Source organism: Phallusia mammillata, chromosome 7 (assembly GCF_965637545.1).
Source record: "Phallusia mammillata chromosome 7, kaPhaMamm4.hap1.1, whole genome shotgun sequence".
NCBI lineage: Eukaryota > Metazoa > Chordata > Ascidiacea > Phlebobranchia > Ascidiidae > Phallusia > Phallusia mammillata.
Window position 1 is genome coordinate 24,113,096 of NC_137258.1, and position 27,989 is coordinate 24,141,084.

Consider the following 27,989-nt stretch of genomic DNA (forward strand, 5'->3'; position numbering starts at 1 on the left):
CTTGCAAAGTAATTTATTCAAAAACGTAAGTGCTAGAGAACTTGGGTATATAGAACTTATCATGCAGACGTTTCAACAATCGCTGTAGAATGCTTCAATTGTTTCTCATTGTAGACAGTGTGTTTAAATTCAGTTACTTTAAATAGACTTAAATCACTGTTCCTTTTCTGAACAACCAAAAGGAAAATTTTATAACTGAGGAGGATTTTCTACAAAATGAATCAGGATACAGCGAGGACTTTGTTCGAACACGGAGCGTTTCTCATTCTGCAAGATGTTCCTGAGGGGACAGATTTTGGAATTGACTGGAATTCTTGGGTGACCGGTCCAAAATTTGAAGGAGTGAAAATGATTCCACCCGGTGTTCACTTTGTGTTCTACAACGCAGTGTCAAAATACGGCGGACAACCTGCTCCGAGGACTGGATTTTTTCACAACTTTCAATCTAAAGAGATTATGGTTAAAAAGTGGAGCACTCAAACTGAAGAGCTTCTTGACCAGCATTGTAATGAAGAAGAATTGACTGCAATACGTGGCAAGTTGCAAGACTTGGATAAACATCTTGCAGCGTACCCATATGATACTTTAAAGAAATGGGTTTCCATGACTAATGAACTAACGGCAGATGTTACTGAGAAACTACAACCAGATGATCGTAAAATTAGATCGGTATTGGAACTTCTACCACATGAATCTACACCTGATGATATGGACACTGGCAGGACTCGGCCAACAGATAAGGATGGCCTTCCTTGTTTAAATGTCAACCCTACAACAGTTATACATTTTTCACCAATTCCTGAACAGTGGTATCCGCCTGGAGCAAAACCTTCGGAGATGACTCAACACAGCATGGACTCATCTTATGTTTTGTCAACTTTGCTTGCCAGATATGAAAAGCCTGAAAACATTCTCGGTGAACTACAATTTACATTTGTGTGTTTTATTTTGGGTCAAGTGTTCGATGCTTTTGAACAGTGGAAAAAACTTGTCAGGGTGATTTGCTTTTGCGAATGTGATCTCAATAACCACATTGATTTGTTCAAGTCATTTGTCACTGTCTTGTATCACCAAATTAATGAAATACCGGTTGACTTTTTTGTTGACATTGTGTCATCAAACAATTTTCTTGTTTCTACTTTGTCACGAATGTTCAATAACATTGAAGCGAGTTGTTTTGATGAAGAACTACAAGCGAAGGCGAAAAAGTTTCGGAAATATTTGACCAAAAAGTACAAGTGGAAGTTTAATGCAGAGCCTGAAGATTGGGCACCTGTTGTTGTGGAACTTTGATAAGTTGGTGTATCAAAGTTTTAAATGAAAGTTAAACAAATGCAAGATTCTATAATGGTCAAGTTTCTAAATGCCCAAAGTTTCAACATTAAATGCTGTGTAGATTTGAGTCTGTTTCTCTTTGGTTTTATACTTTTGTGTGTTTTGGGGTATTTCTTGTCATATACCCATTGCTTGTTATGTAAATTTACATATTTCTTACGTAAAGTGCTTGATTGCAATTGTAGTGTACATGGAATTTTGTTAATAGAGAAGATTACAAATATTTGCAAATTGCATTGAACCAAGTAGTTTTTCTTGTAATTAACTGCAATGTAAACAAATGCAAACTGCATTGTTTACAAAAACATTGACCAAGTAGTATTTGAAATATGGTTCAGTTAAATGCATATTGCAGTTAATTGCAAGAAAAAGCTTGGCACATCAACCTAGATGTTCTGTACTGCATGTTCTAACTTCACCAATTGTTTTTCACAATGATTGATGTCCATTAACTATTCTTTTAGGTTTGCAAAGTAAGATGTCTTGGACCAGAAAACTAGGGACGTTGCAACTTAAAAATTTGCAAACTTTACTGATGACAAGAACCACTTCGGGTGACAGCAGCCAAAATGTTGCCGATTTGCTACAAGACATGCAAGCGACAGAACAAAAGAAAAAAGAGAAAACAGATCCAGATACCACTACAGTTCTCCTCTTTGCTGGTCAGGGAAGTCAGAAAGTAGGAATGGCGGATTCATTTTTGCAGCATCCTAATGTAAAGACTATGTTTAACGCTGCTTCGGACATATTGAAGTATGATCTTCTTTCGCTTTGCCAACACGGCCCACAGAGTGAATTGGATCGCACTGTGCATTGTCAACCAGCTCTACTAGTTACATCCCTCGCAGCTGTTGAGCATTTGCAGGTATGTTTAAAAACACTTTCAAATCTGTATGTAGTATATCAGACACATCACATATGTTTGTTACAGTGTTGGGATCAAAATTTTTTGTGAGCTGGTTCTATCAAAAAAGTCATATTTTTCTGCCAGTTCTGTTCCAAAAAGTCCATGGACAGTAACCAGTAATGCTAACCGGCACGCTGACCTCATAAAATGGCAACCACTGTGTATAATTAGTACAGAAAGTTAATGCTTCCAGCTAAAAATTTGTCACCAAAAAATAGCATGACATCTTATGTATACAATTGATTTTGTACAGTTAGATTTGCTATGGTAACAACTACAGACCAATTTGCCAAGATTATGCGATAAACCAGACAATTTTTTCAAAGTTTGAGATTACCAATTGCTCTGTAACTAAATGTGAACTATGTGGTTAACTGATTATTTTTTATTGTTTTAGGAGACCGACCCCAATGTATTGGAGCATTGCAAAGCTTGTGCTGGTTACAGCGTCGGTGAATATGCTGCGTTAGTTTTCTCTGGTGCAATTTCATTTGAAGATGCCGTTGCACTGATTAATGTTCGGGCGAAAGCCATGCAAAATGCTTGCAACGCCGTTAGTAGCGAAATGGTGACAGCAATCGGGTCGGCTTCATCTAAATTTAGGGCAGCGTGCAAAACTGCAAGAGACCATATACAAGAAAAGTTCCTTATTGAGAAACCGGTATGTCATGTATCAGCGAATTTGTGTACAAACACTGTGACAATTGCTGGCCACACAGAAGCAATAAATTATCTCAAAGAACACCATAATGAGTTTGAAATCAGAAAAATAATCCCAATCCCTGTGTCTGGAGCATTCCATACTAATCTTATGAAGCCAGTCAGTAAAAAACTTGAACTTGCATTGAAAAACGTCCACATAGAAGAACCTTTGATAAAAGTTTACAGCAATTATACGGGAAAGGTGTTTAAATCGCCGCAGGAAATTCAGCGCAGTTTGCCGCTGCAGGTTGTACGGCCGGTATTGTGGGAACAAACTATGCACGCTATGTTCACTCGTTCCGGGAAGATAAATATGCCGCAAGTTCATGATGCTGGGCCTGGAAGCCAGTTAGGAAGTCTGCTGCGGAAATGCAATGGCAAAGCGTTTTTGAATTACTGTCCTGTAAATGATTACAGCAAATAAATATTATCGCATCATTTTTACAAAATGTTTTGCTCATGAAAGTTAGTAAGCCCAAGAAGTGAGAAATGTTTTATGCAAAAACTCTTTTTTTTTGGTGTTCAAACAATTTTGTAGCAGTCAACTTCAAATTGTGATAAACATTGGTTTTTCCAATAACATCTGGGGTTGATAACTGTTGTTTAGACACATGGAGATATGTGGGTAAAACCCCAACTTTTCTGGTGGCTTAGTACACTGGTTCTCAACCTATTATAGATCATGGCATCTAGTTAATTGTTGTTTGTTGCCCAATGCTTTGCCTGACCAGATGAATTTTTCGATCCAAACAAGTCTGGGTCAACTGAAGTTTCCTGTTAGATTGAAAAAACAACTTACAATGGAAAAGATTGTAACAAACTCCACAACAACACACAGTTCACTTAAGAACTGGATACATTTTATTCAAATATCCAAAGAGCTAAAGAACATTCAGGTTTGAAGAACAATAATTAAGAAAAAAGAAAAACACAGAAAAATTTTTCATCTAAAATGAAAATCACACAACTAGAATCATCCTTAAGTTGAATTCAACTGTGTTTAATAACAAGAGTATTATCTTTTTCTTTTCCGTTTCCTGATTGGTTTTGGGGGGTCCTTCAGAGCAGCTTCTGGAAATAAAAGTTAAAGACAATATTTGACACCTGTTGCTGGCTCATATTTTTGAAACAACACTAAGTTTCTGAAAGAATCACTTTTTTTGAGTGTTGATAAAATTAATCTGGATACACCAACTATAAAGGATTCTTATTATCTCCTGGTTCTTAAATTGTCTCCTGTACGACAATAGTGTGCTGCAGGAGTTTGCCTGAAACTTCTATGTTTTTAGGGGTTTAGTGATAAAATGTGGTTAGGTATGGCAACACAATTTCTGATTCACTAAAAACAATTGCACCTGTTTAACACTTTAACTAGCAATTCACTTTTCTTGAACATATTTTTGCCTGCAAAAGTGGGTTGTGCAAAAACTTAGGTTGGATAGTGTCTTACAGGCTTGAAAAGTTTGAGAACATTTGGGTTAAATATGAATTACAGTACCTGCATTTTTTCGTTCGGTGATTAGCATTTTTCTTCTCTCCTGTAGCTCTGGTGACATTTCAGCGATGGCTGCTTCGATATAATTGTCGAGAACGAGGGAGTGGTTTCGCGATGTGACCTCAGCTCGGCAAACTGGACAGACTTTGTTCTTTTTCTTCAACCAACCATCGATGCAGAACTAAAATGAAAACAAAAAATTAATTGGTAAACTCATAGAAAATGGCTTCTACCTTAACATTTAGGCCACCATAACAGCTCCCATAGAAGTTAATATATTTAGAAACCATTTGCTTCAAATCAGGGGTCAGCAAACACTGGCCATGAGGTGGTTTTTCAGTTTTGAGGTTATGCTCGCCCAAATTTTATGTAAAAAAAACCCTTTTCTTTGCTTGATTCGTTTGGTTTTATGTAACAGTCCTAAAAAACCCAAGCCATGGCATGTACTTTTGCACATGGTGCTTATACGGTTGCCTATCCCTGCTTTAAACAAATAACATATCGGGAGGACCTATTTGAACAAAAAACAAACAAACACAGTGGTGTGCAATAGACCTGAAACTTATGTTCCATGCATTAAGAGGGACTGGCAAGAAGTTTCCCCAAGTTTTATACCTGGCAAAATGTATGACTGCAGTTAAGGGTGGTTGACTTGACAAACAATTCACTACAGATGATGCACTGTAGTTCTTCTTCTAATTTCCCAACAACATGCTTCTTTGCCAGTTCCTCTGCTTCACGCTGTGCTGCCATTGCTGCGTCCTAACACAAAAAATATGTTGGTCAAATGATGCCAATGGAACAGGCAAAGATTTTGTGGCATTTTTTATTCTTGTGTGAAATGGCGAACTTTTTGTGTAGTCCAGTTGTTCGAAATGGGATCAAACCACAATATGCATGCTTAAGGTTCATGGCTTGTATATATGAACGCAAACATTCTGCAAATGTGCTTAACTTGGAGATGACTTTTATAAGTCATGCCACAAGTTGTTTATTTTGTTTCTGAACATGTTTGGTTAATGGTCATGTTTGTTGCATGTGTCCTCTTGAGTTATGGTACAAACCTTTTCTCTTTGCTGGGCGAGAACCTTTTCTTTCATCATTTCATCCCGCAATTGTTGTTCCTTATCCCTTAACAATTCTTCATTCTTTGCAACTTTCTCATTTTCAAGCTGAAACAAATAACCAGCTAAATAAAGTGATTGGCAGTGCCTTAGATCAGTGTTTCCCAACCTATGGGTCGCGACCCAAAGTTGGGTCGTCTAAGAAATCTGATGGGTCGCCTGTTTTTGTGACAATGAGAACATCTACTTTTTTTACTTCATGTCGTAGCGTTAGTTGTAATTACCCAAGACTTTTTTTCCCCAATAATAATTTATGACAACTTGGCGTGATGATGGGTAATTCTGTTTGTGACATCATAAGGTATGTGTTAGGTCACTGTTGAGCGTTGTCTGGCTGATAATGCGTTGAACCAGCTCTCAAGTTCGGGCTAAATGGTAATGTTTGGTGGAGAAAACGCATAACAATTATTCGATAATTTGATTTTCAAAACGGGCGTAGTAATGTTCGAAAAACTTTTCTGATTTACAGACAAAAATACAACCAAAATAGTAAGAATGTATGTCCATGGGTCGCTAGAGACCACAAAACAAAATTTTGGGAAGTATTGGGTCGCGTCTAAAAAAGGTTGGGAACCACTGCCTTAGATCATAGCATTTTAACACACACAAAAACTTGTCGTGGACATTTAACACAATTTTCCCACCTTTTCTTTTTCTTTCATCTCCTTTAAAAGATTGCTGAGCTCAGCTTCTTTTCGTACAAGCTGGTCTTTGGTGTTCTGTCCAAAGAAAAAGCACAGTTAAATTGTGACAACTAACAAAACTGCAGCATCTGTTACCGTGTCATTATTTTCTTTGGCAAGTTGTTCATATTTTAGTAGCTCAGATTTTAGCATATTCTCTCTTCTGCGAAATTCATCTTCTAAATTTTGTTTTTCCTGGGGAAATATTCATAGGTGATACAATTCTAGAATTTAGTTTTACTTGACGAACATCTATTTAAGCACCTTAGCTGATTCCTCTCTTTGCATTTCCAATTGTTTTTCCAACCTGGTCAATTTACGGAAAGTGCTGTTTTTTACAAAAGCAACATAGTTGTCATTAAGAAGGACCTGGAATACAAATTCAGTGGTTATTAAAGAAACCAAATAAGTGTTTTTTTCAAAAGTTTAATTGAGCTTCAAAATTTACAATTTGAAATTTAAACCTAAAAGGATAAAAAGCAATGAAGAAATAGGAAGATAAAAAGGTATAAGTAGTGGAATTTGTATATTGTGCATCTTCCTTTTTCACAACTAAAAGTGTTAGCATCCAGCATTGAAAATGTTGCATGAATTTCTTCGAATTGCCCAAACCTGTCTTACCCCGTTTGGGTGCTGGGGCTTTTCCTCTTGAGTTTTGACATCTTTGTCCTGATCCGAAACATCATTGTTTGTAATTAGTTTTACTTCAGTTTTAGGTTGATGTCTAAAAAGTATATTTTTTTGTTTAGTACTTTAGTATTGAAAAGTGCAAAAAATACTAAATCATTTAACAAGCATTTTTTTGACACAAACATTTTGCAAAAGAACTATAGATAATGAACTATTTAATATAAAATATATTTTTCCTAATCTGAATACTTACAAGATATTAATTATCTCAGATTTTGTTGATGCAATTTCAACATTTTCTTGTTTTCTTTTTATTCCAACCATTTTAGTTCTTTCCTCATGTTGTTTAACAGAAAATAGGCTTTTGTGGACTTTTGCCATGACTGGTCGTTTCAGCAAATTATTCACTTCATCTTCCTAAAAAGATTCTGTCTTTGTAGTAACAAATTTACTAATAAAGCAGCATTAAACATGTTCATTTTATTACTTCAACCATGACTCTTGTCAGCATTAGGGTATTGCTTATTTTTAAATTGGACAGGTATGAACTTAGCTTGCTTAGTATAAACGGCAAATATTAAAATTCTGAAAAGCAAAATGCAGCAACATGATACATATAACTTATAAATTAAATAAGCTCAATTGACAAATACATAAAGCTTTACCTTTTAATTTTGTTACTTGAGAATGGTAACAAAAATATTGTTAGCATTGGGGTATTGCTTATTTTAAATTTCACATGAATGAACTTGGCTAGCACAAACAATAAATACTAGAATTTAACTCTTGAAAAGCACGATGTACACACTAACACATTGAACATATATCTTCTACATTCAATAATCTCTTATGACAAAAAAATCTGTACCTTGACTTCATACACAAATCTGTCACACAGTTTTAAATGTTTCCATTCTTCACAGTCTAAAGGTTTTCCAATTTCAACCTTGTCTCCGACTTTCAACTGATGTTTTATGTTGGTTTTAATTTTCACTTCGTTAACATGAATTCCATTTAGTGACTAAACAACAACAAAAATACCAATTACAAAATATAATGTTGCCTTTGGAGATTTTTTTTTACAAATTTCCAAAAAAATGTTGCAACAAAAGTATATTTTCCAATATTTTTTTGTCAAGTAAAACTTTATTAGAACAGTAGTAATTCTTTTCTTATTATTGAAATCTCCTTTCAAGTAAAACGCCGCGACGATTCAGGGTCATTAAAATCAGATGAAGAAAATTCAGTGTGAAAAACCACTAAATCTGTCGCTATGTTTCATTTGTTTTATCAAAACAAATGCATTTCTAGAACAGTGCGTAAAATTTGCAAAAAACATTAAACTGAAACATAGAAACATTTTATGCACCTTTAGGTCAGTAATGTAAATGTTGCCATTTGTTTGCTCAATTACTGCATGTTCTCTTGAAACAAACTCGGAATAGAGTCGAATTCGGTTGGTAACTGAACGTCCAAATGTTATCTTAATTACAAAAACGTTTTTAAGCAACTGTAATTAAATTTTACGCAACACAACAAACGGTGATATTTTATTCGATATATTTACTTTTTCTCCTGGTTTTACAGATAACCACTGCTCTTCGCTGGCTCCTAGGCGTTCGAAGTAGATCTCTCTGGTCATATCATAAAGTCCACTACAAAATTTGCTCTGATTTTCTTGTTATTAGCAAAATAAGTTACAAAACATAACAACACAAGTTGAATTTACAAATCGCGCCAGTAGATCCTGAAATAAAACGCTTCAGTGAATTCCCGCAAATTCCCCTTAAAACACAAAAATATTAAGTTTTGTTTGAAAAAAATGTTAATGAATTAGAAAATGTATTTTAATAGCAAATTATGAACATTTTCTGACTCAAAAAATAAACAAATAATTTAAAAAGTTAAATTATATTTGTTGTTGGGAAATTTGAAACGTGACTTGAATCTTTTTTCTCTTTTTTTGCATGACGCAGCAAACGTCACGGGTCTCGTACGTCACAATATTGGAGCACATATTTTTAGATTAGCAAACAGATTCAGAGAGAGATAAAATGCCTCCAGGCGAGTTTGTTTGACGAGTATAGAACTTTAAAATAGTTTTTTTACACTGTCAAACTTCGTTTTTGAAATTTTACTTCAATATTCACTTGTTATTTCAGATATTTTCAAATTTGTGTAGTTAGAAAATGACATTCTGCGTCTAGAAGAATTTTTTTTGTGAGGAACTGTTTAGAAACCAAGAAAAATGGTTCAAACAGATTCGGTTATTCTTTCCGTGTTTGGAATGACGTGTAACTCTTGTGTTGAAACTATTGAGTCAAATTTAAAGAAGCAAAATGGAATTGAAAGTGTCAAGGTGGGTCAAACAAAAAAAATTTCCACATCCGCTTTTTACCCAAAACATTTTTTAAGTATTTTGTATGTATTTCTGTTACCCCAAAGCATGTATAAATGCAGACAACTGCCAATTTTTATACTTGATCCCAAATACACTGAATAAATCCATGTTTAATCTTTTGATTGTTTTTTGGTGTATCGAAACGTGAAAAATGCATAACAACAACATTAAATTTTATTTTAGGTTGCTTTGGAACAAGAAGAAGCTAAGGTTGTATTTAATCCAGCAACAATAAAGGTTTCGGACATTGTCGAACTTATCGACGACATGGGTTTCGATGTTAAACTGAAAGGTGATTTTATCCCGAATACCCTGATATAGTAATGATAAAAAGATAGTCATTTTTTACATGGCATTCTGACATACTGATTTGAAACAACACAATTGAAATAAAATGTCCATCAAAAAAAAAAAAATGAAAATTTCCAGACTGTTAAACAAATGCACCCAATTTTAAGTAAATCCAATTTTACAAAAATGGCATGTGTATGTTATAAGAGGTTTCTGCTTGTTTTAAGTGCCGAATGAAGGTTCTAATTAGGAAGACAATAAATATTTTTGTACACTATTTGTTTAACTGTACTTGTATAAAATCAAATGGGTGCTTTTTGGATTAGGTTGGTTTTTAATGTTGTTTAAACATCAGCAGGTTGTCTGATGATTGTCCATTTAATCTTTTAGTATATTTATTTAATTTGATCAATTAGAAAACTATCACTTAAATTTACAAAATATTTCTAAATAACTTAAACTCAAACTACAATTGTTTAACATTTTGTTACCATGTATGCAGATGAACAGGAAGCTGTAATCAACATTGATGGCATGACGTGTGACGCTTGTGTTAATTCTATTCAAAGCAAAATTGCAGAACTTGATGGAGTTTTAAGCATAAAGGTAAAAATGTTTGTTGTGTGACTTGCCTTGCATATCAAATGTTATTTAAAAAAAGTAACTATAGATCCTATTTTGGGTTGGTGCATCTTTTCAAAGTATATTAACACTTTTTTGAGACATTTCTGCACAATGGATAAATGTTTTAACTTACAGAACTACTTTATGTTTAAACGAATTCTGTGCCAAATACTATCTATCACTGTTTTATGGCAGGTTTCCCTTCAAAACAAGCAAGGGGTGGTTTGTTACAAGCCCAGCAAAGTTAGCGTGCAAGAACTTGTTGAAAACATAGAAGACATGGGCTTTGATGCCTCTGTGAGCAGCGAAGGAATTCAGAAACGAACAGCAACTGGCAAAATATCAATCGAAGGGATGACTTGCAATTCTTGTGTGAAGTCCATTGAACAACAGATTGGTAGCTACTCCGGTGTCCAAAGCATAAAGGTTAGCTGTTGATAAATATCTCATTAATATACATTAACCTATAATTTTTGAAAAAATGGCTTTGTGCTTGCCATGCAACAGTCAATCTTTAAAGCAATTTTGAAATCATCTTTATTTATGTTAAAGTGGGTAACTCTAATCTGTAGATCTAGTAAAGTTTTTATGCAATGTATTTGCCTCATTTTTGAAACTGGCCTTTAATCTATCTTTTAACAAGTTAATACAAAACAGTCACAAGGACAGATTATCCAAGACAAGATACATAAGACGAGTATTGAATAATACTTATTATTGAATAATACATGTCTTTGTCAAATTAAATGTAAATGTTTAAAAGCTCAATAGGTAAACAAAAAGGGGAGACTGGTTAAGTTTAAACAACACAACAAAAAATAAAGTAAAATAACAGCAATACTAAAACTAAAAGCTCTGTGCAAAGCCAGGCAAATCTCGATGTACATTAGTGAACAAATATAGACACCCTTGCCTGTTATTTCCTGCTTGTACAACAATTTGTTTTGTATTGATCAGGTATCACTTGAATTGAGAGAGGCCACTGTGGAATACAACGAAGAACTAATCGAACTGGAACAAGTCAAAGATGCCATCGAGGACATGGGATTCGATGCAGTAGTGGTGTTTGACATACTTAAAGATGAAAACAAACCACAAAGACCACAGAATGACCTGATTAACTTCGGCACCGACCACTCCACCCCTGTTCTCAGTGTCGATGAACTTTCGAGTTTTGTGAATAGTAAGATTTCTATGCCGCAAGGTCATGAGTCTGTGGTGATCATAGTTGATGGAATGCATTGCAAATCTTGTGTCAGGAAAATAGAGGACAACCTCAAGGTCATTAAGGGTGTTTCAAACATCAAGGTGACCTTGGATGACAAAAAAGCTCAAATCAGTTTCGACCCCAACCTGATTTCTATGGAGAAACTGGCAGAAAACATTTGCGATTTAAACTTTAAAGCCACATTACCGAACGGAAAAGAATACATTCCAACCTCTGCAAGTACAAATGGAACTGATTCAGCAATAATTCGATTACCTCCACCTCCAAATGGCTCAGATATTGTGTCGCGACATTCTGCAGCAGTCCTTCCGACAAACCCATCACAAGTTTCTGTCGCAACCCGAACATCACATGAATCGAATAGCAGACACTCAAATGGCACTAGTAACGGAAAGCAATCTACGAAGCCTGTTGCAAGTAAATCTAAGCCGAAAGCTCCGTACAGTAAACTTGAGGAGGTAATTCTGCCAATGGAGGGTGATGTTGAAAGATGTTTCATCAGCATAACGGGCATGACTTGCGCATCCTGTGTGGGGAACATTGAAAGAAATATTGGTGAGTGATAACAACAGTATAGCAGTAAGTTGTCATAGTAAAACTATATGCAGAAGGGACAAATCAATTTGTGATAAAGTGACAAAAGGGAAACAGCAACTGTGAACTACAAACTATTTTCTGGCAACTTTTCTGACATGTTATCTTGATCATTTATCTCAATGCTTCAAGTAAATTTTGCAACAGGGATTTCAACATTACTGAATAGCGGCATGAAAATCGTTTATGAGCTGAGTTTTTATGGTAGCACTATATGCTGTATTGACAAAAATGAAACTGTCTGGCGCTTTCAGACTAGTGGTAAAATGTTTTTATGACTCCTCAACAGGTCGAGAAGAAGGTATTGTTTCTATTTTGGTCGGTCTTATGTCTGGACGAGCTGAGGTGAAATTCCACCCGAGTATTGTGACACCACAAAGGATCGCTGATCTGATTGAAGAGCTGGGATTTGGCGCCACCGTCCATGAGGGTGACCGTAAAGGTGGACAAGTTGAACTAAATGTAAGGATTGCTTACACAGATAGTGTACATCTCATTTATTACATTGTTCCTTTTTAATACAAAGTGAAACATTAAATGTACACTATTTGTTGCGAGAAATACGTTAATAACCATTTGCACTTCCAGTAATGTTGTTGTGTACTGTACAATCACCCTATGTAAGACTCTATAGATACGTTACATTAAAGTTTATATAGCGCTTCTGGCAAATGTAATTTTATTCCAACGTTTCGACGTCCTATACAGGTTGTCTTCAGTGCACTGTACTAGTCGCATTCAGTGTTATTTAACCTGATGAAGACGACCTGCATAGGACGTCGAAACTTTAGAATAAAATTACATTTGCCAGAAGAGCTCTATAAACTTGATATTATGCCTGGCATTAAAATTGGTGAAAAAGTGAACAATTGGAACAGAATAATACCTTGTTTTGACATTACCAAACTACCCCAAAAATATTTTTTGATGTAAAGTTATGTTTTACATTTTACAAATATCATTTATGGGTTGTCATTCACATTGCTAGTAAAGTATGCAACCACTGGCATCTTTCCATTAGCAATATAGTGTTTCTACGGAAATTTGAACATTGTAGCAACTAAACAATGATTAGTTTTTGTCAACTAGTGTGTGTAAAATACTAGTATTGTCCAATATTTAACCATATTAGGCCAGTACAACTAAAACATCCCACTTTAGCCTTGTGTACATTGAAATCACCAAAATAGTGTATTCGTGAGAATTACGACATGCATGATGTGTCAGTTTGTGACGTAACAAATGGTGAGTCAAGTGTTGCGCGACTTGCTTCCTGTTGCCGGCCACTCATATTAATTCCACCCACTTTTTTCTTCCACAGATTAGCGGCATGACATGTTCGTCGTGTGTTCATACGATCGAATCCCGCCTCAACGCAGTCCACGGCATTCAGTATGCCTCTGTCGCCTTGGCAACCGGCACGGCCATCATAAAGTTTGATGTTGATGTTCTTGGAATTCGAGATGTCATTGATATTATAGAGGTAAATAAACACTTACACTATAATGTATAAGAATGCAAGACAGATTTTGCATTATAAACCTTGCAAAGTTTGCCTTAACGTAAATCAGATCTTAATTTCAGATGAAAAAGTATCTCCTAATTAATTTTGCCATTTCTTTGAAATGAACAAAACACATCTGTATTGGCTTCAAAGCACATATTAATACCAAAGTATGCCTTCAACTTGTCTACCAGGGGACTATTAGAAACAATTTACCCTTTCCAACAACCAAAAAGCAAGTCCAACAAAATTTACCACGTTTGATTTTTGAAATAAAGAAAACAAAAACTGAAAAAACAATTTGACTGGTCAAATATAGTGCTGTCAATTGGCCGTATTTGACCAGTCAGTTGACCGGCTTGCCAACTCTAATATTAATTTAAAAAAACTTCTTTAATGCAAGCTAATTGTTTAAGCTATTTCCTTTTTGAAATAAATTTATTTTTTATCATTGTTTTGTATGTTAGGAAACAGTTTTATACACGAGTAATATGGCTATTTTTTTAGTATAATGTTTTAAATTCCTATTTTTGTACATAAATTTGTAAGTTTTTGTGTTTCACATAAAATATGCATGTATATACTTACATAAAATCACTAAATACTATTTTTACTTGATAGATGGAAAAAAATATTTGCAGAAAAAAACGAAGTGTCTTAAATCTCATTATTTTCTCAAAACACTGTCAATGTTGAAAATGTCACGAATACAGTTTTACTGGCAAAACAACTTCATGTTTTTGACCCCACTTAGTCTAAACAGACCCCTTTAAACATTTATTTGCCGTAAAATCCACATTCAATGCACATTCAGAGTTTTGGAATTTTTAATATTGTTTGCCAAGAGGAAGTAAAGTAGCATTAAAGCCACGCAACATGAAACCATTGTGTCCATGGTGGTGAAGTTCAAAAGGTACTATGTACGGTCTTTGACAAGAAAAAAGGTTTTTGACAAAGGCCAGACAGGCTGGCAATAATATGTTTCACAAAAGACACCAGTGTTGCAAAAAAAGCCTAAGCTGAGAAGCGCACAAGCCTTACTTCTTAAAACATGCTTAATTTGTTTGTTTTTTATTTGCTAATGGCTAACAAATCATGTCTAGCATTTACCAGAAGGTTATTTTGTCACCAATCCATTTTGTCCTATTTTATCAGTCTCCTGGTGATTTTCCAATAATAAACATTCGAATCATTTACCTAAGAAATGAAACTCTTGCCAAAAAATATTTTATGACACCAAAAACATATTTTTACCACAATTGTTTTTAGACAGACCTAAAACCTTTGACTAAATATTTATTTTATGGTAATAAAATATGGTTTTGGTGTCATAAGGTGTGGTTGACCAGATTTAACCTACTAAATCTCCATGTAGACTTTTAATCTACATACATATATGACCAAAGATTGTACTTTGTACTTTCAGGATGCAGGATTTGGTGCAACACCACGAAGCAATGACAACAAATTATCCGGTCTTGACCACAAACAAGAGATCCAACAATGGCGTCGATCATTTTTTACCGCATTAATTTTCGGTGTCCCTGTAATGGTGATCATGATATATTACATGGCATCGGGGGCACACAATCATCCTTACATGCTCGTTGATGGATTGAGTTTGCAAAATCTTCTCATGTTTCTGCTTTGCACCCCCGTACAGGTAACGAGATTTTGAAGGATGTCCAGGATATTAAGATGTATTTTTCAAGTAGACATGATGTCCTGTTGTTGTCAGATTTTCATTGACTTGACTTAATTTTGTTGTGCATGTTTTGTAAACACTTTAATCAATCTCAAAAAAGGTATCAACTAACTGTTAAAACTTTATCTTGCTAACCTTTTAAAATGAACTTTTGTCTATTTTAAAAATTATTATTCTCACAGCATTTAGCTTGCAATGGTCAAAATTTTGTGTAGGGAGGGGTTACTATTCCACCATATGTTCCGTGAAGTATTACTCTGCAATTGGAAAGCAATTTCCTTTAATATTCCATGTATTATCATTAGCACAAAGTTAAATTGTGGCTAAAACCATACCAACTTTGCTTTTATAGAAACTAATACAAATGTTTTGCTTTGCCATATCAATACAAAAATTTAAACACTGCAAAATTTGGTAAAATAATAATGAAACAGTGTCCAAAATCGAAGCAAAAACAAAAACTATAAAAAAAGTAAAGTTAAGCAGATATATGTAAGTACATGCTTATTGAGCATCACACATATACATGATTTTATCAATTTTGTCCAGTTCTGTGTTGGCCTAAAAGTCCCCAAGTATTATATCTGTCACATAATATAATTTCTCTGTAATGCCATTTAATGAATTGGTCCAAATTTATTAAATTCTCTTGGATAAACGACATGTGATTTCCTTGCCTCAGGACAAATTGCTTTGAGATTACTTGCACATGAACAGTGGAATTTCAGACTGAATTTCTCATTTTAACCTTTTTTCTTACAACAGATAAAGTGGCTAATCTCTTGTAAGTTTTAAATACAACTTTTAGAACATGATACTTGGGTTTGGTTACAAGTCTTATGGGGAAATATGCTGTCAATATAAGATATAAAAACAGCCTGCTTTGTTCAGTTGAAAAATCAATGATAGTTTTTAAACTATTGCTGAAACATTTTAAACAAAATCATTGGTTTTATACCTCTGTTATGGTCAGTACATGACGCATTGACTCATTTTACATAAATTATTTACAATATACACATGTTCGGTGTCTTTTACTGTCATGGGACAGCTGTGCTCTGGTCCTTGTCAATAACTAATTTTTTTTGGATCTCTTAAGAAGCTTTAATAAATATTATTACATAATTCTGGAGATATTCGGTGACATCTAGCAGAAAATTGTATTATTAATTATGTTAAATTCAGCACCATATTTTATTTCTAGTTTTGGGAACCATTTTTTTAGCATTTAGCCCTTGTCGTTGTTTATAATGTTTCAAACATTTACTGAAACATCTGAAGCAAGCAGTTGATTAAAATTAGTAATTTTGTGCACATAAAAAAAATCATTAAATTCAAATTAAATCCTAGTTAACAAAACTGAGACAATGTTGGTTTTATTTTTAGATCTATGGAGGTCGTTACTTCTACGTGCAAGCTTGGGCGGCCGTCAAACATCGAACTGCCAACATGGATGTCCTTATTGTCATGACAACCGTGATAGCTTACATGTACTCCGTGATTCTTGTCCTGGTCGCCATCGGACAACATGCTCACGGGAGCCCGAAGACGTTTTTTGAGACGCCTCCAATGTTGTTTGTGTTCATCGCTCTTGGCAGATGGCTAGAACACATTGCGAAGGTAAACAAACAATGAAAGTGTTGTAAGGTTTTTGTGAAAAAGTAAATGTTGCAGCCGTAACCACTTTGAATGACTGCTAAAACCAAAAATTATAACTCCTAGAAAACAGCCCAACCATAAGTTAGAACTAAACAGAAATGCATTTTACCCACATGGCTCCTGTAATGTACCTTGGAAAGAGAACTTTTTATTAGTGACTTCCCCATTGAAAATGAACCACTGAACCTTGTCACTACCCAAGCACCACTGAATTTGTATTAAATTGCTTGGTAACAAATGTATTGTATTTAATGTTCTATTTTTGCCGAATGAATTAATTAGGCTTTGTCATTTAATCGCACTTAATTCTGGTGCATTTATTACATGGCAATTACAAACACACTATTTAGTAGTTTTGAACTCTTTCCGAACTCAAACTTGATAATGCTTGTTTAACCTTTTATTCACAAGATGCAGTCATTTATGTAAGTTTGTAACACATATTTAAGTTTGTAGGCTGTTTAAAAATATTGGAAAGAAACACTGATAGAAAGATGTGATTATGAGTGAACACTATCCCTTTGCAGTTGCCAAAAATTCCTTTTAGATAACCTTCATCTGTCAAATATCTTTTATTACAGACATAACTGCTGTTGTTGACATCAGCCAAATATTACTCAGTCATGTTTTAATCTGGCTGCTTTTGAAGCTATTGAATTTTGTTTGTGTATCACACATAACGTTTTATTTTAGGGCAAGACATCTGAAGCATTAGCCAAACTGATGCAACTTCAAGCAACAGAAGCGATTCTGGTAAAATTCGATGCCGATAAAACCACAATTTTGACTGAGGAAAGCATTTCGGTTGAGCTCGTTCAGCGTGGAGATTTCCTCAGAGTTCCACCCGGGACGAAAATTCCCACTGATGGAAAAGTTGTGGAAGGAACTTCGATGGCTGATGAGTCACTTATTACTGGTCAGTGTTGTGTTGCGAAATTCTTCAAGCACATGACTTAATTTGGCAACAACCTTATCAAGTTATGTAACTAATGTTGCTAGTCTTAAATTCTACAAACTACAAACATCTTGTCAATAACCAGCCTCTAAAATGTCCAAAACAGATAAATCCAAAACAAATAAAATAAAATAAGCCTCATTATTTTTAAATGTTTTTTTATATTGTGCTTAAATTAATTTATTTGCTACTACGCTACTTTGGCAAATTGTAGATTTAACAAATGTTTGTCTGCCTAATTGTTTCAGCTGATCTTCTAAAAAATGCTTTTTTATTTTGAATTACTCGCCACCATTAGTGAAAAAAAAAATTGTGTAAATTTAGGTGAGTCTATGCCAGTGACTAAAAAGCCAGGTTCAGCATTGATTGGCGGCTCCATCAATCTAAATGGATCGTTGTTGATGCAAGCGACGCATGTTGGAACTGACTCGGCTCTGTCGCAGATTGTTAGGCTCGTGGAAGAAGCTCAGACTTCCAAAGCTCCTATTCAGCAGGTAGGGAATGTAGATTGAAGCATTGTTGTCTTTATTTTCTATGTGTGTGGGCTTACACACAAGCTTCCTGAGTACACTAAGGACCGCTGTGAGCAGCAGTAGGTGTGCACGCTGTGGCCACACACCAGTTCATGTGCAACATAGACTTTCAATGTGTCCTGACACGCATAACAAGCTTCCTGGGTACATTAGATGGGCAACATTAGATGAACAATCCGTGGCCACACACCACTTAATGCACAGCATAGGTTTTCATGTGTCTGGGCATAAACACATGCTCCCTGAGTGCACTGATGATTGCTATGAGTAAATTTTTAACATTCCAGGTTGCAGACAAGATTGCAGGATATTTTGTGCCTGGTGTCATCGTAATATCTTCGGTTACATGGATTATCTGGGTGATTGTGGGTTTCACAGATCCATCCATTCTTAGCGACTTTGCAAGCAAACACAAGTAATTGACGTTTTTTAAACTTTCAAATTGTTGAACGTATGACTTTAAATATGTTATATGTTTACTGTTTTGCCTAATATGTAGTGGCACTTTTATGCCATCTATTATATATATATATATATGTATAAAAACGGTTTTAAACCAACTTTTTTGTATTGGTGGCCTTTTTGTGCGTAACTTGCAAGGCAAAATAAGTACTTTTATTTCATACTTTTCACTGAACACTTCTTAATCATGAAAAATCTTGTACAAATAAATTTTATACACATCAACAAGTGTTTTAAAACTTAACTTTTGGATTAAAACATATTACTTCAGGTACCTCTCTGATCATGAAATGGTGATTCGATTTGCGTTCCAAACTGCGATCACAGTGCTTGCTATCGCGTGTCCTTGTGCCTTGGGTCTCGCTACACCCACTGCTGTGATGGTGGGAACGGGAGTTGGGGCTCAGAATGGGATTTTGATTAAAGGAGGCGAACCACTGGAGACTTCACATAAGGTTGGTTTGCCACAAAAGATTAAAAAAAATTTTCACTGGGTGTAACTGTGCTTGTTGCTTTTTCGGATGAGAAATGTCTCAACTGTTTTACCAGATTGCTAACTTTTGAACATTTTTTAAAAACAAATACAAATGTCACCTGAAAAATTCTGTGGCAAAAGTGTTGTCTACTGAATTTACAAAACAACAAACAAAAGTAGGCTCCACAACCACAACCCAGAATGAGAATCTTTTATAAGTTAAATTACACCATACATTTTTTTAATACTTGGTCCTGCAGAGGCTTATTCATAGAATAAATATGGCAAGTAACATTTACAATACGAGTATAATAGGGGTTTTAAAGTAGTTTTCAGCTAATGTCATTTGTTGCATCAACTATTTTTTTAAATCTTAAACAATCCCTTGTTGTTTTTAAGGTGAAAACGGTGGTGTTTGACAAAACTGGCACAATAACATACGGAGAGCCTAGAGTCGTTCTTGAGCATCTCTGCACCCCCGAAGAAGGTGGTACTGGAATGTCACTGCGCCATCTAATGGCTGTTGTGGGGACAGCCGAAAATGCAAGTGAACATCCACTAGGTGTCTCTGTCGTGAAGCGTGCAAAAGAGGTAAGTTGATGTCAAAAAAATTTTCATTGTATCATTGTATCAATAATTTCCATGTGTTGTTTTGTGTTATTTTAATAAACTGAAATCCATTTTTTGCTAAAGTATGTAAATAAACCTGTGACAGGTTAAAATCAAGTTTTAGTTATCAACTTTGTTACAGGGTAACTTTCCCAATCATTGTTTCATATTCTTACTGTTATGCAATCTGTTCCTGATGTGGTCTACATATTTTAATGTTGTCGATTTCAGATTCTGCAAGTTGATGCACTCGGTAATTCATCAGATTTCAAGGGGGTAGCCGGTTGTGGAATCCAGTGTTCGGTTTCTGGGGTGGAAATTGTTTTGAAGAACAGCAACAACTCACTAAGTTCTAACCCAGTCAGTATTATTAGTTAGTTTATCCTAACAGTGTTTCCTAAACTTTTTGTGCCAAGGTAGCTACTATGAATTAAATTCAGTGTGCACTTTTGAGTAAGCAAAACTTAGTCATAAAGAGATCACCATTTTTCCTTTCCATTATCTTAGAGCACATGCCTTACCAAAAATAAATAAATTTGCAAAAATACAGACACTCAAATATCTGGAGCAATAAAGATGTTTGGATTGAACAGATTGTTTAAACCAGTGGTTCCCAGGCTTTATGGACGAATTCCTCCCTTAACAATTTAAAACATTTTCGTTCCTCCTTCATAGACTACACAGTAGATGCTAAACCAAACAAAGATCATTTAAAATTGGTCTTTTATCAATTTCGCAGGTTATATTCAGTAGTGGCATTCAAATTTTTTTGCCAGCTGGTTCTGTCACAAAAGTCATATTTTTCAGCGGGTTCTGTCACAAAAAGTCCATTGACAGTAACCAGTGATTCTAACCGGTTCGCTAAACTCATAAAATTTCGTGAGACGTTTCTACAGAACCGGTGCGAAACAGCTGAATCCCAACACTATATTTCCAGAGCTTAAGTGTCTATTTACAAACCATATGTAAAAATTAAAGTTAATTTCTCCCTTAAGTTTAAAATTTCTCCCCAGCTTGGAACCACTGGTACAAATTATCGTCTGACCATTCCTTAAGCAATAATTGCTACATGACAATAAAACAAACTTGTCTTATCATTTTCAATTTTTTCAGGACGACGACAAACTGAATTTGTCCCAGGAAGAGACAGCTTCCCTCTCGAGCATGTCGACATCGAGGAAATATAAAGTCCTCATCGGGAACAGAGAGTGGATGCGGAGGAACGGGATCGTTCTGCCAAACTCCATCGAACACATCATGGCAGGTATGATATCTCAGACATTGTTTTGTAGGAAATGTTTGTTAAACTGTTTTCACTTTGAGCACCCTAGGATCAGCACGATTTCGGTATTAGTGCATCATTATTGTTTCCACTTTGATAACAGAAATACTAGCAATGTGTGATAACACATATGTATACTTTCATTTAAGATAAACTTATTAAATTCCAAGAAGCAAGGATTTTGTTGGGTGTTAGTTTTAGTGCCTTATTAAATTTATAACTGGAATCAGCTCTGAAGTGTTCATGCAGATTAGTAATCACAGCAAATTTAACAAATTATGGTACTCAAGGCAGATTGAAGGCTTCAGCCGATTTTTCCTTGCCTTACGTAGAAATGTATACTTTTACTAGTTTAGTTTCTTCTTCTTCCAAACTTCTGTTCCAGTATTTTCAAGTCCATGCTAAATTTTGGGTGTATTGAAAATGACATCAACAAAATACATTAACAAAATGAAAAAAAAATTGTAAGCAAGATCACAATCGCCCCCAATTGAAAAAAATCACATTTCCCTCCTGTAAGGTTAAGCCCAAATTGAAAACACTGTTAAATGGTTATGTCTTTAACAAACTTGTATCTTCTCCACAGAACAAGAAGAATCTGGCTACACAGCAATTCTCGCGGCCATCGACGGCCACTTGGAATGTGCGCTAGCGATTGCTGATACTGTGAAGTCTGAAGCAGCACTTGCAGTTCATACATTACAAGATATGGGGATCAGAGTGATTCTGCTTACAGGAGATAACAAGAAAACGGCACGAGCTATTGCCAGACAGGTTCGTATATTGTGTTGAACAAACTCTTATTAACACAATACGTCATGCCCATAAAATGCGCCATACCCAATCAACCGGTCACCAAGCATTCCCCATATGGAAAGGCGTAGGCTTGAAAAATCTAGCCTGCGGTGGGATTCGAACCCACGACAGGAGTCTTTCCGGGACTCGATAGACGCTTCAGGGCTGATCCCAGTTATGAATTTATGTTCATTTCAAACTGTTATTAATTTGAAAATCAAGTCCAACATAAGACGTTTGTGTGTTTCTCTAATGTCCATTACATTTTCTACTTTATGGCGGTCTACCATCTTGTCTTGCAAATGTTGTCAATTTTTGCTTGAGTCCTTAATGAAATCTTGTGTAACTGATGTAGCCGCATAATATCAATGATGATGACATGGACATTTGACAAAACGTTAACGTTCTGTAATTATATTTTACCAAACACCGAAACTCCAAACATAACCTTTATTGCTTAAGCAAGTAATACAGCATTGTGACGTCATTATGACTTTTTATTACGTCACAGGCCGGCATCCGACAGGTGTACGCCGAAGTGCTCCCCTCGCATAAAGTGGGCAAAATCCGGCAACTTCAGGAGGCCGGGGAAAAAGTTGCGATGGTCGGGGATGGAGTGAATGATTCCCCGGCACTCGCACAAGCCGACGTCGGGGTCGCGATCGGCACTGGGACCGATGTCGCCGTTGAGGCCGCTGATGTTGTGCTGATAAGGGTAAGTGTTGGGAAATATGTGTGCAGGTTTCGAAATTATGCAGGTTTGCTGTCGGTGATGTCTTTGTTTCATACATACACATAATAAACAAGGATATATCGACTGTTGTTCACATAACATGCTGTTAAAAGAAACTTAAATGAGTAAAGCAGTTGCACTGATGAGATCTTATAGGTCGAAAGATTATACACTGTTTGCAGCTTACTTATCATAAGGCCTGTAGGGCGTCGAAAACGTTGGTACAAAAATGCAATTGCCAGAAGAGCTCAATAAAGTTTTTCTCTTTTGCTAGATATTAGATGGCGTAATGCTATAAGTACAACTTTTCGTTCGAAAATTGCCGCAGCTTTAAGCGTGTGTCGTCTTATAACCCATGTAGTAATAGGAATTTGTTTTGCGTATAAAACCTATTCAGAAATTATATTCAAACACGTTTTATCGTCCTATTTAGGCCGTTCTTATCACACTAGAAATTTGGGTGGCTTATACTGGATCAAAATGACTTGTTTTTCTGCAGGAAAAAACACGTTTTGAGCTAACACAGCATTCACCTTTAAATTTCTTTTTCCCCAGAGCGACCTGATGGACGTTGTGGCCGCTATCGACCTTTCCAAGCTGGTGATTCGCCGCATCAGGATAAACTTCGTGTTCGCATGCGTCTACAACCTTGTGGGGATTCCCCTTGCGGCTGGGTGTTTCTACGTGTTGGGGGCCGTTCTCGAACCGTGGATGGGGTCGGCAGCAATGGCTCTAAGCTCAGTGTCGGTCGTCTCGTCCTCTCTATTCCTCAAATTGTAAGTTTTCATAAAGATTTAGTCATCGGCGTTTTGTTAATACTTCTAAAACTATTTAATAATCTGTGACATAGATATTTTGTTTATGACGTTAAAATCTTTAATGTGACGTAAAATTTTTGTTTGTGACGTCAATATTCTTTTTCTGACGTCATAAGTGTGTTTGTGATGTCAATGTCAATGATTATTATCAATTCTCTATCTTTCCGTAAACACTAACGTTTTAGCCTGACTCGAAATCTGAAACGTCACAGCGACGACGTCATCGAGTTGCCCTGTGACGCAACAGTGGTGATTGTTTGTCCGCGCGAGACTCGAGAAGAGTCCGTCACTTCCGGTCGACAAGATTTTATTACGCAACATCCGGTTGAACCGAGCGACAGTTTTCTCGTCAAGATTGAGTCTTTACCATTTATTGATGACGAAGAATAAGACGTTATGACGTCATATTAGCTCTATGACGTATATTTGGGGTAATTGTTACCGGTAGCGGGGCTCTCTAGCGCTAGATCAGTGGTGGTGGTTTATATTAAGTAGCTGTAGATTTGTAGACATTTTTAACCTTGTCGTTTTTCATTGTGCCTTAAAGGTTTGTGGTTATGGCGCTTCACATAATCCGCACTTTGTCGCTTGTGTAAAATGTCCATAACGCCTTCAATGGTTCTTTATTCCATGTTGCTTAGCTGTGTATAGTTTCAAAATGTTTTCGTCGCTGCCCAATTAACACTTGTAAGCGCCTAAATCAGTGGTTCCCAAACTATGCGCCGCGGCACACTGGTGTGCCTCGAGATGTCATTAGGTGTGCCGCAAAAATCTTGAAATTAAAATCAATCAAGTAGAGTAGTAGTACCAGGTGCTTAGACCACTAGGCCAACATGCTCCACGTCTCTGAGATGTTCAACTAGGCTATTTAACTATGAGAGTGACCTGTATAGCGGCTTTATGACCTCATAGTTAGTGCCTTTGTCAGCTAAAAAAATTATTCAAATGTTCGAAGTGCGCCAAATAATTTTTGTTTTTTCTAAAATGCGCCTTAAAAGAAAAAAGTTTGGGAACCACTGGCCTAAATACATGCAACTAACTTGTTGTTTCAAATTCTGAATCTCCCGACTAAACTTTATTAAACTAGCATTAAATGTTTTTCGAAAACGTACACAAGATCAAGCTAAAATGTATAGGAATTGAAACTGTTCAGCCTGTTTTTATGATGTGTATATCCAGCCAATATCAACTGGGTAAACGCCTTCTATTGTCCTACCGGTCCCAAAACGTCCCCTAATTCAACGTCCTCGCACCGATCGATGTTTCCAAATGTGATAAATCAAATAACATTTCTACTCGGCTAATAATTTACCAAACCTCTTTCGCAGATACAAGAAACCGCCTCATGACGCGTTCCCGCAGCCGCGTTACGTCAACGCCACTGACGTCATCAGTGATCATCAGGTTGAAGCGATATCGGGTGTTGAAGGGGCTCAAAAGCCGAAATCGAGCGAGATCGGGCGCCACTTAACGGCTATTAAGACCAAAGTGATGGAATCCATTCACTCGTTGTCGATCGCTGACGACGGGCAGGGAAGTGTCAGCGGTAGGAGGTCGTACACCAACTTATCCGGGTCCCGGCATTCTAAAGATCAACAGCGTTCTCTTCTACTTCTTAATGATGAGGATCAGGAGGACGTCGTGTAAGCCCTTGTGATTTTCATTTGTGCCTGCGAGCACAGGATGCATATGCATGGCGCCCCCTGACGGCCACACCAGCATTTTTATTCACCGGATTTTTATGTGACTAGACCAAAAAGCGTGATTAGGCCGATTTTCTCAACAGTGTTTTAAAAAAAAAAGAAATTGCTTACTAACGTTATCAGTAAAGTTTCTCAAAAGTTTGAGTTTTGTCAAGCATTTTAGTTTAAAATATTAAAATAAGTTGGCAATGTCTAAAAAATATTTTAGAAACACTGTTCATGAAATCGGTCAAATCCAGCTTCGGTCAACCCTGGTTTAGCAATTTGTGTGCGTTTTTTCCACTACTTTGATTTTTCATCGTGTTGCAGGATTTGTTGTGTGTCGTTATGTTTACTAACAAAACATTTGCATGCAAACAATAGGCTTCATGCTTAACACTCCAAAGAGATTTTTCGTTGATTTGCGACAACTATGTTCATATTCGTGTGTGTGTCTATTGTCATTGTTGCAATTTACTATTTTTTATTGTTTGGCGGATTTTCAGCCAGAGAACCTTTTTTTCGACAAAGTTAAAGTTAAATTTGCAGCCAACGAAATTAGCTTATCACAAGCACTTACTACACTAGTACAAACACTAATGTGTAAATGCATAATTAAGATGCACTTTCCTAATTTAAAATTTAAATGAAAAAATATCAATATATTCACAAGCAAAGAATGTAACTTAAGGAATCTTTTTTAGACCAGTTTTAATACAAATTAAGATGACTCAAATATTTTTTGAAATTTAAGAGTAAATAGTAAAGAAAAGTCCATTAAAAAATTCATAAGCGAAGTATGGAAGTAAAAGATTTATTTTACTATTTTTTCATGTCCTGTTATAATTCAGTATCGATACGTAAATGCTCTTACTTTTCATTCATACTAATTGTTTCACATATTAAGCATATAAAGGCTCGTAAAACCGTCGCATTAACGACAGCATACCATTTCCCCATAGTTGTAAATTGTATTTAGCCTTATTCGCACTTTTATACAATTAATGCATTTAAAACCAGCGGTTCTCAGCCTGTTTGTAGTGACGACCCATTTAGAAGTCACATAGATCTGTGTACCACCGTTTACAATTACTCCAATTTAGATGATTAAAAATCCGTTTACATTTTTTATTTCATTAAATAACCACCACAAAACCGTCTCATTTGCGAACCATTTTTCCACCCATTTAAACAAAACAATTCACGTGTTCTTTCAAAAATACGAGACCTATATACTCTATTAGGCATTATGTGTAATTCAGTGACCAGCCTCGTGCATTATAAGTGATTTAGTAAAAGTGGAAGTGTTTTTGCATATTTCTTGTGAAGCCTAAATGGACCCCGTGTTTTGTATGCACTTTTAGTTTTTTCACACCAAATTAAGTTTCTCTACTTTTCTATGTACACGTCGGTTTGATACATTAAACAAATAGTTTGGACTCTTTTTGTGAACCAAGTTTAAGATTTGTGCGTAATTAGTGAGAAAAATACGGTTGTTTGCTGACAGAAGCATCGGGACCTTACATAATGTGACTAGTCTGAATTATGTATTAGTAAATACAGTGAAATGATCTAAGCATTGGGCGGGTTTCGTCACACAAATATAGCTTTTTAGATTGAAACAGAAGGATTCACTTTGAAAAACAAAACAATACGAAATCTTATTTGTGAATGCACCATACACCCAGTGGTGGGATTCAGCCGGTTCGCACTGGTTCTATAGAACCGTCTCACGAAATTTTATGAGATCAGCGAACGGGTTAGCATTACTGGTTACTGTCAATGGACTTTTTGTAACAGAGCCGGCTGAAAAATATGACTTTTGTGAAAGAACCGCCTGACAAAAAATTGAATCCCACCACTGCATATACCCAGTTACATTACAAACCCCGAGCAATTGGCTTTACCAATAAACTTTAGAAACTCGGCTCTCAGTCAAATATGCAGTTGGCAATTTTGCCACATTCCTAGGACATAAGTATAACAGTGCGTTGAGTCACACTTTTGTATTTTATTGCCTCTGGTATAGTTACGTATTTATCTCTTTGGTATCTCTTCTATCTCTTCTCACCAGGCCTTTGGGGTTCTACGAAGAGTTTCGAAATGGGGAATGCACCCAGCTCCTGCTGCAATCGGAAAGTGAAAGTGAATAACTTGGAAATGAATGAAGAATGTTCCAGCAAACTTGTTTCATTATGTGTCGTTATCTGTTAGCAATCATTTATAGCTGTTTCCAACCCGTGATAGTTTTTTTGACTGAATTTGTGTGCTTAATACTTGATCATATTTGTAGGTTTGTATTTTTGTCTAAAAACTGCATTTACAGTTACATATTTTAGGCGTTTGTTAAACGATTAACCAAAATTTAGCTTGTGATTCCGCTTTATAAGTTTTTTTTAAAACTTTTTTCTCTAAATAATTGTGTTGCAAATTTATTCGGTACAAGTTTTTAATGATTTAGTTCAAATTAATTTGCTATTTTTGTAAGTCATTTTCTATGTCCCCGTGTGATACATTTAGTTAAGTTTGTTGTTGTAGTCCGTACAATTTGAACTAGGTACATTTTTAAACTTTAACTGTTGTTTTGTCTTGTGTGATGTCATACGTCTGTTATTGTTTTTGAAGTCGATTTCATATCAATGCACTCTTTTCACTGTCAAAAATATATAATCGTCAATCATATAGCTGTTTTGTCTTTTTTAGTTAGTTAAATTAGTTTCCTCAATTTTTTTACACTGCTTGTATCAGTCTTATTTGAATTAA

At 35.7% G+C, this 27,989-nt stretch overlaps 4 protein-coding genes across 6 annotated transcripts; 3 read left to right on the top strand and 1 right to left on the bottom strand.

Annotated features, from left to right (window-relative positions):
• Nucleotides 1–81: 81 nt before the first annotated feature.
• Nucleotides 82–1,799, top strand: LOC145238893 (protein AAR2 homolog). The gene has a single exon (XM_080102172.1). It carries the CDS (start codon nt 217–219, stop codon nt 1,291–1,293), a length of 1,077 nt encoding a protein of 358 aa, XP_079958298.1. The 5' UTR covers nt 82–216; the 3' UTR covers nt 1,294–1,799.
• Nucleotides 1,800–1,802: 3 nt separating this feature from the next.
• LOC145238892 (malonyl-CoA-acyl carrier protein transacylase, mitochondrial-like) lies at nt 1,803–3,393 on the top strand. Its single transcript, XM_080102171.1, has 2 exons — nt 1,803–2,200; nt 2,640–3,393. Exons 1-2 carry the CDS (start codon nt 1,814–1,816, stop codon nt 3,366–3,368), a joined length of 1,116 nt encoding a protein of 371 aa, XP_079958297.1. The 5' UTR covers nt 1,803–1,813; the 3' UTR covers nt 3,369–3,393.
• A 394-nt stretch (nt 3,394–3,787) lies between these two features.
• LOC145239445 (E3 ubiquitin-protein ligase RNF8-like) lies at nt 3,788–8,634 on the bottom strand. Of its 3 annotated transcripts, none has more exons than XM_080102765.1 (12): nt 8,444–8,634; nt 8,246–8,359; nt 7,745–7,897; nt 7,130–7,293; nt 6,868–6,970; nt 6,511–6,615; nt 6,343–6,441; nt 6,208–6,282; nt 5,504–5,611; nt 5,055–5,201; nt 4,443–4,620; nt 3,788–4,015 (listed from the first exon to the last, which is right to left on the bottom strand). In XM_080102765.1, exons 1-12 carry the CDS (start codon nt 8,516–8,518, stop codon nt 3,960–3,962), a joined length of 1,377 nt encoding a protein of 458 aa, XP_079958891.1. In that variant the 5' UTR covers nt 8,519–8,634; the 3' UTR covers nt 3,788–3,959. The 3 variants fall into 3 exon arrangements, with proteins under 3 accessions (XP_079958891.1, XP_079958890.1, XP_079958892.1); XM_080102764.1 differs by having other exon boundaries at nt 6,859–6,970; nt 8,444–8,628; XM_080102766.1 differs by lacking the exon at nt 8,246–8,359 and having other exon boundaries at nt 6,859–6,970; nt 8,444–8,628.
• A 385-nt stretch (nt 8,635–9,019) lies between these two features.
• Nucleotides 9,020–27,908, top strand: LOC145238915 (copper-transporting ATPase 2-like). Its single transcript, XM_080102200.1, has 21 exons — nt 9,020–9,235; nt 9,461–9,569; nt 10,071–10,174; nt 10,388–10,618; nt 11,150–11,975; nt 12,304–12,476; nt 13,336–13,497; nt 14,945–15,181; nt 16,610–16,843; nt 17,576–17,798; nt 18,162–18,331; nt 18,658–18,785; nt 19,104–19,287; nt 19,707–19,898; nt 20,148–20,276; nt 21,030–21,180; nt 21,785–21,972; nt 22,505–22,708; nt 23,282–23,502; nt 24,873–25,187; nt 27,301–27,908. The coding sequence occupies exons 1-21, from the start codon at nt 9,125–9,127 to the stop codon at nt 27,377–27,379; spliced, it is 4,371 nt and encodes a 1,456-aa protein (XP_079958326.1). The 5' UTR covers nt 9,020–9,124; the 3' UTR covers nt 27,380–27,908.
• Nucleotides 27,909–27,989: the final 81 nt, after the last annotated feature.

Coding starts and splice junctions, on each gene's coding strand:
- LOC145238893 (XM_080102172.1), top strand. CDS start 217: ATGAATCAGGATACAGCGAGGACTTTGTTCGAACACGGAGCGTTTCTC.
- LOC145239445 (XM_080102764.1), bottom strand. CDS start 8,518: ATGACCAGAGAGATCTACTTCGAACGCCTAGGAGCCAGCGAAGAGCAG. Junction 6,442..6,510: donor AAAGAGAGGAATCAGCTAAG/GTGCTTAAATAG, acceptor ATATTTCCCCAG/GAAAAACAAAATTTAGAAGA. Junction 5,202..5,503: donor TCGCCCAGCAAAGAGAAAAG/GTTTGTACCATA, acceptor TTTTTGTGTTAG/GACGCAGCAATGGCAGCACA.
- LOC145238892 (XM_080102171.1), top strand. CDS start 1,814: ATGTCTTGGACCAGAAAACTAGGGACGTTGCAACTTAAAAATTTGCAA. Junction 2,201..2,639: donor CAGCTGTTGAGCATTTGCAG/GTATGTTTAAAA, acceptor TTATTGTTTTAG/GAGACCGACCCCAATGTATT.
- LOC145238915 (XM_080102200.1), top strand. CDS start 9,125: ATGGTTCAAACAGATTCGGTTATTCTTTCCGTGTTTGGAATGACGTGT. Junction 17,799..18,161: donor TGATGAGTCACTTATTACTG/GTCAGTGTTGTG, acceptor GTGTAAATTTAG/GTGAGTCTATGCCAGTGACT. Junction 21,181..21,784: donor CATCGAACACATCATGGCAG/GTATGATATCTC, acceptor TCTTCTCCACAG/AACAAGAAGAATCTGGCTAC.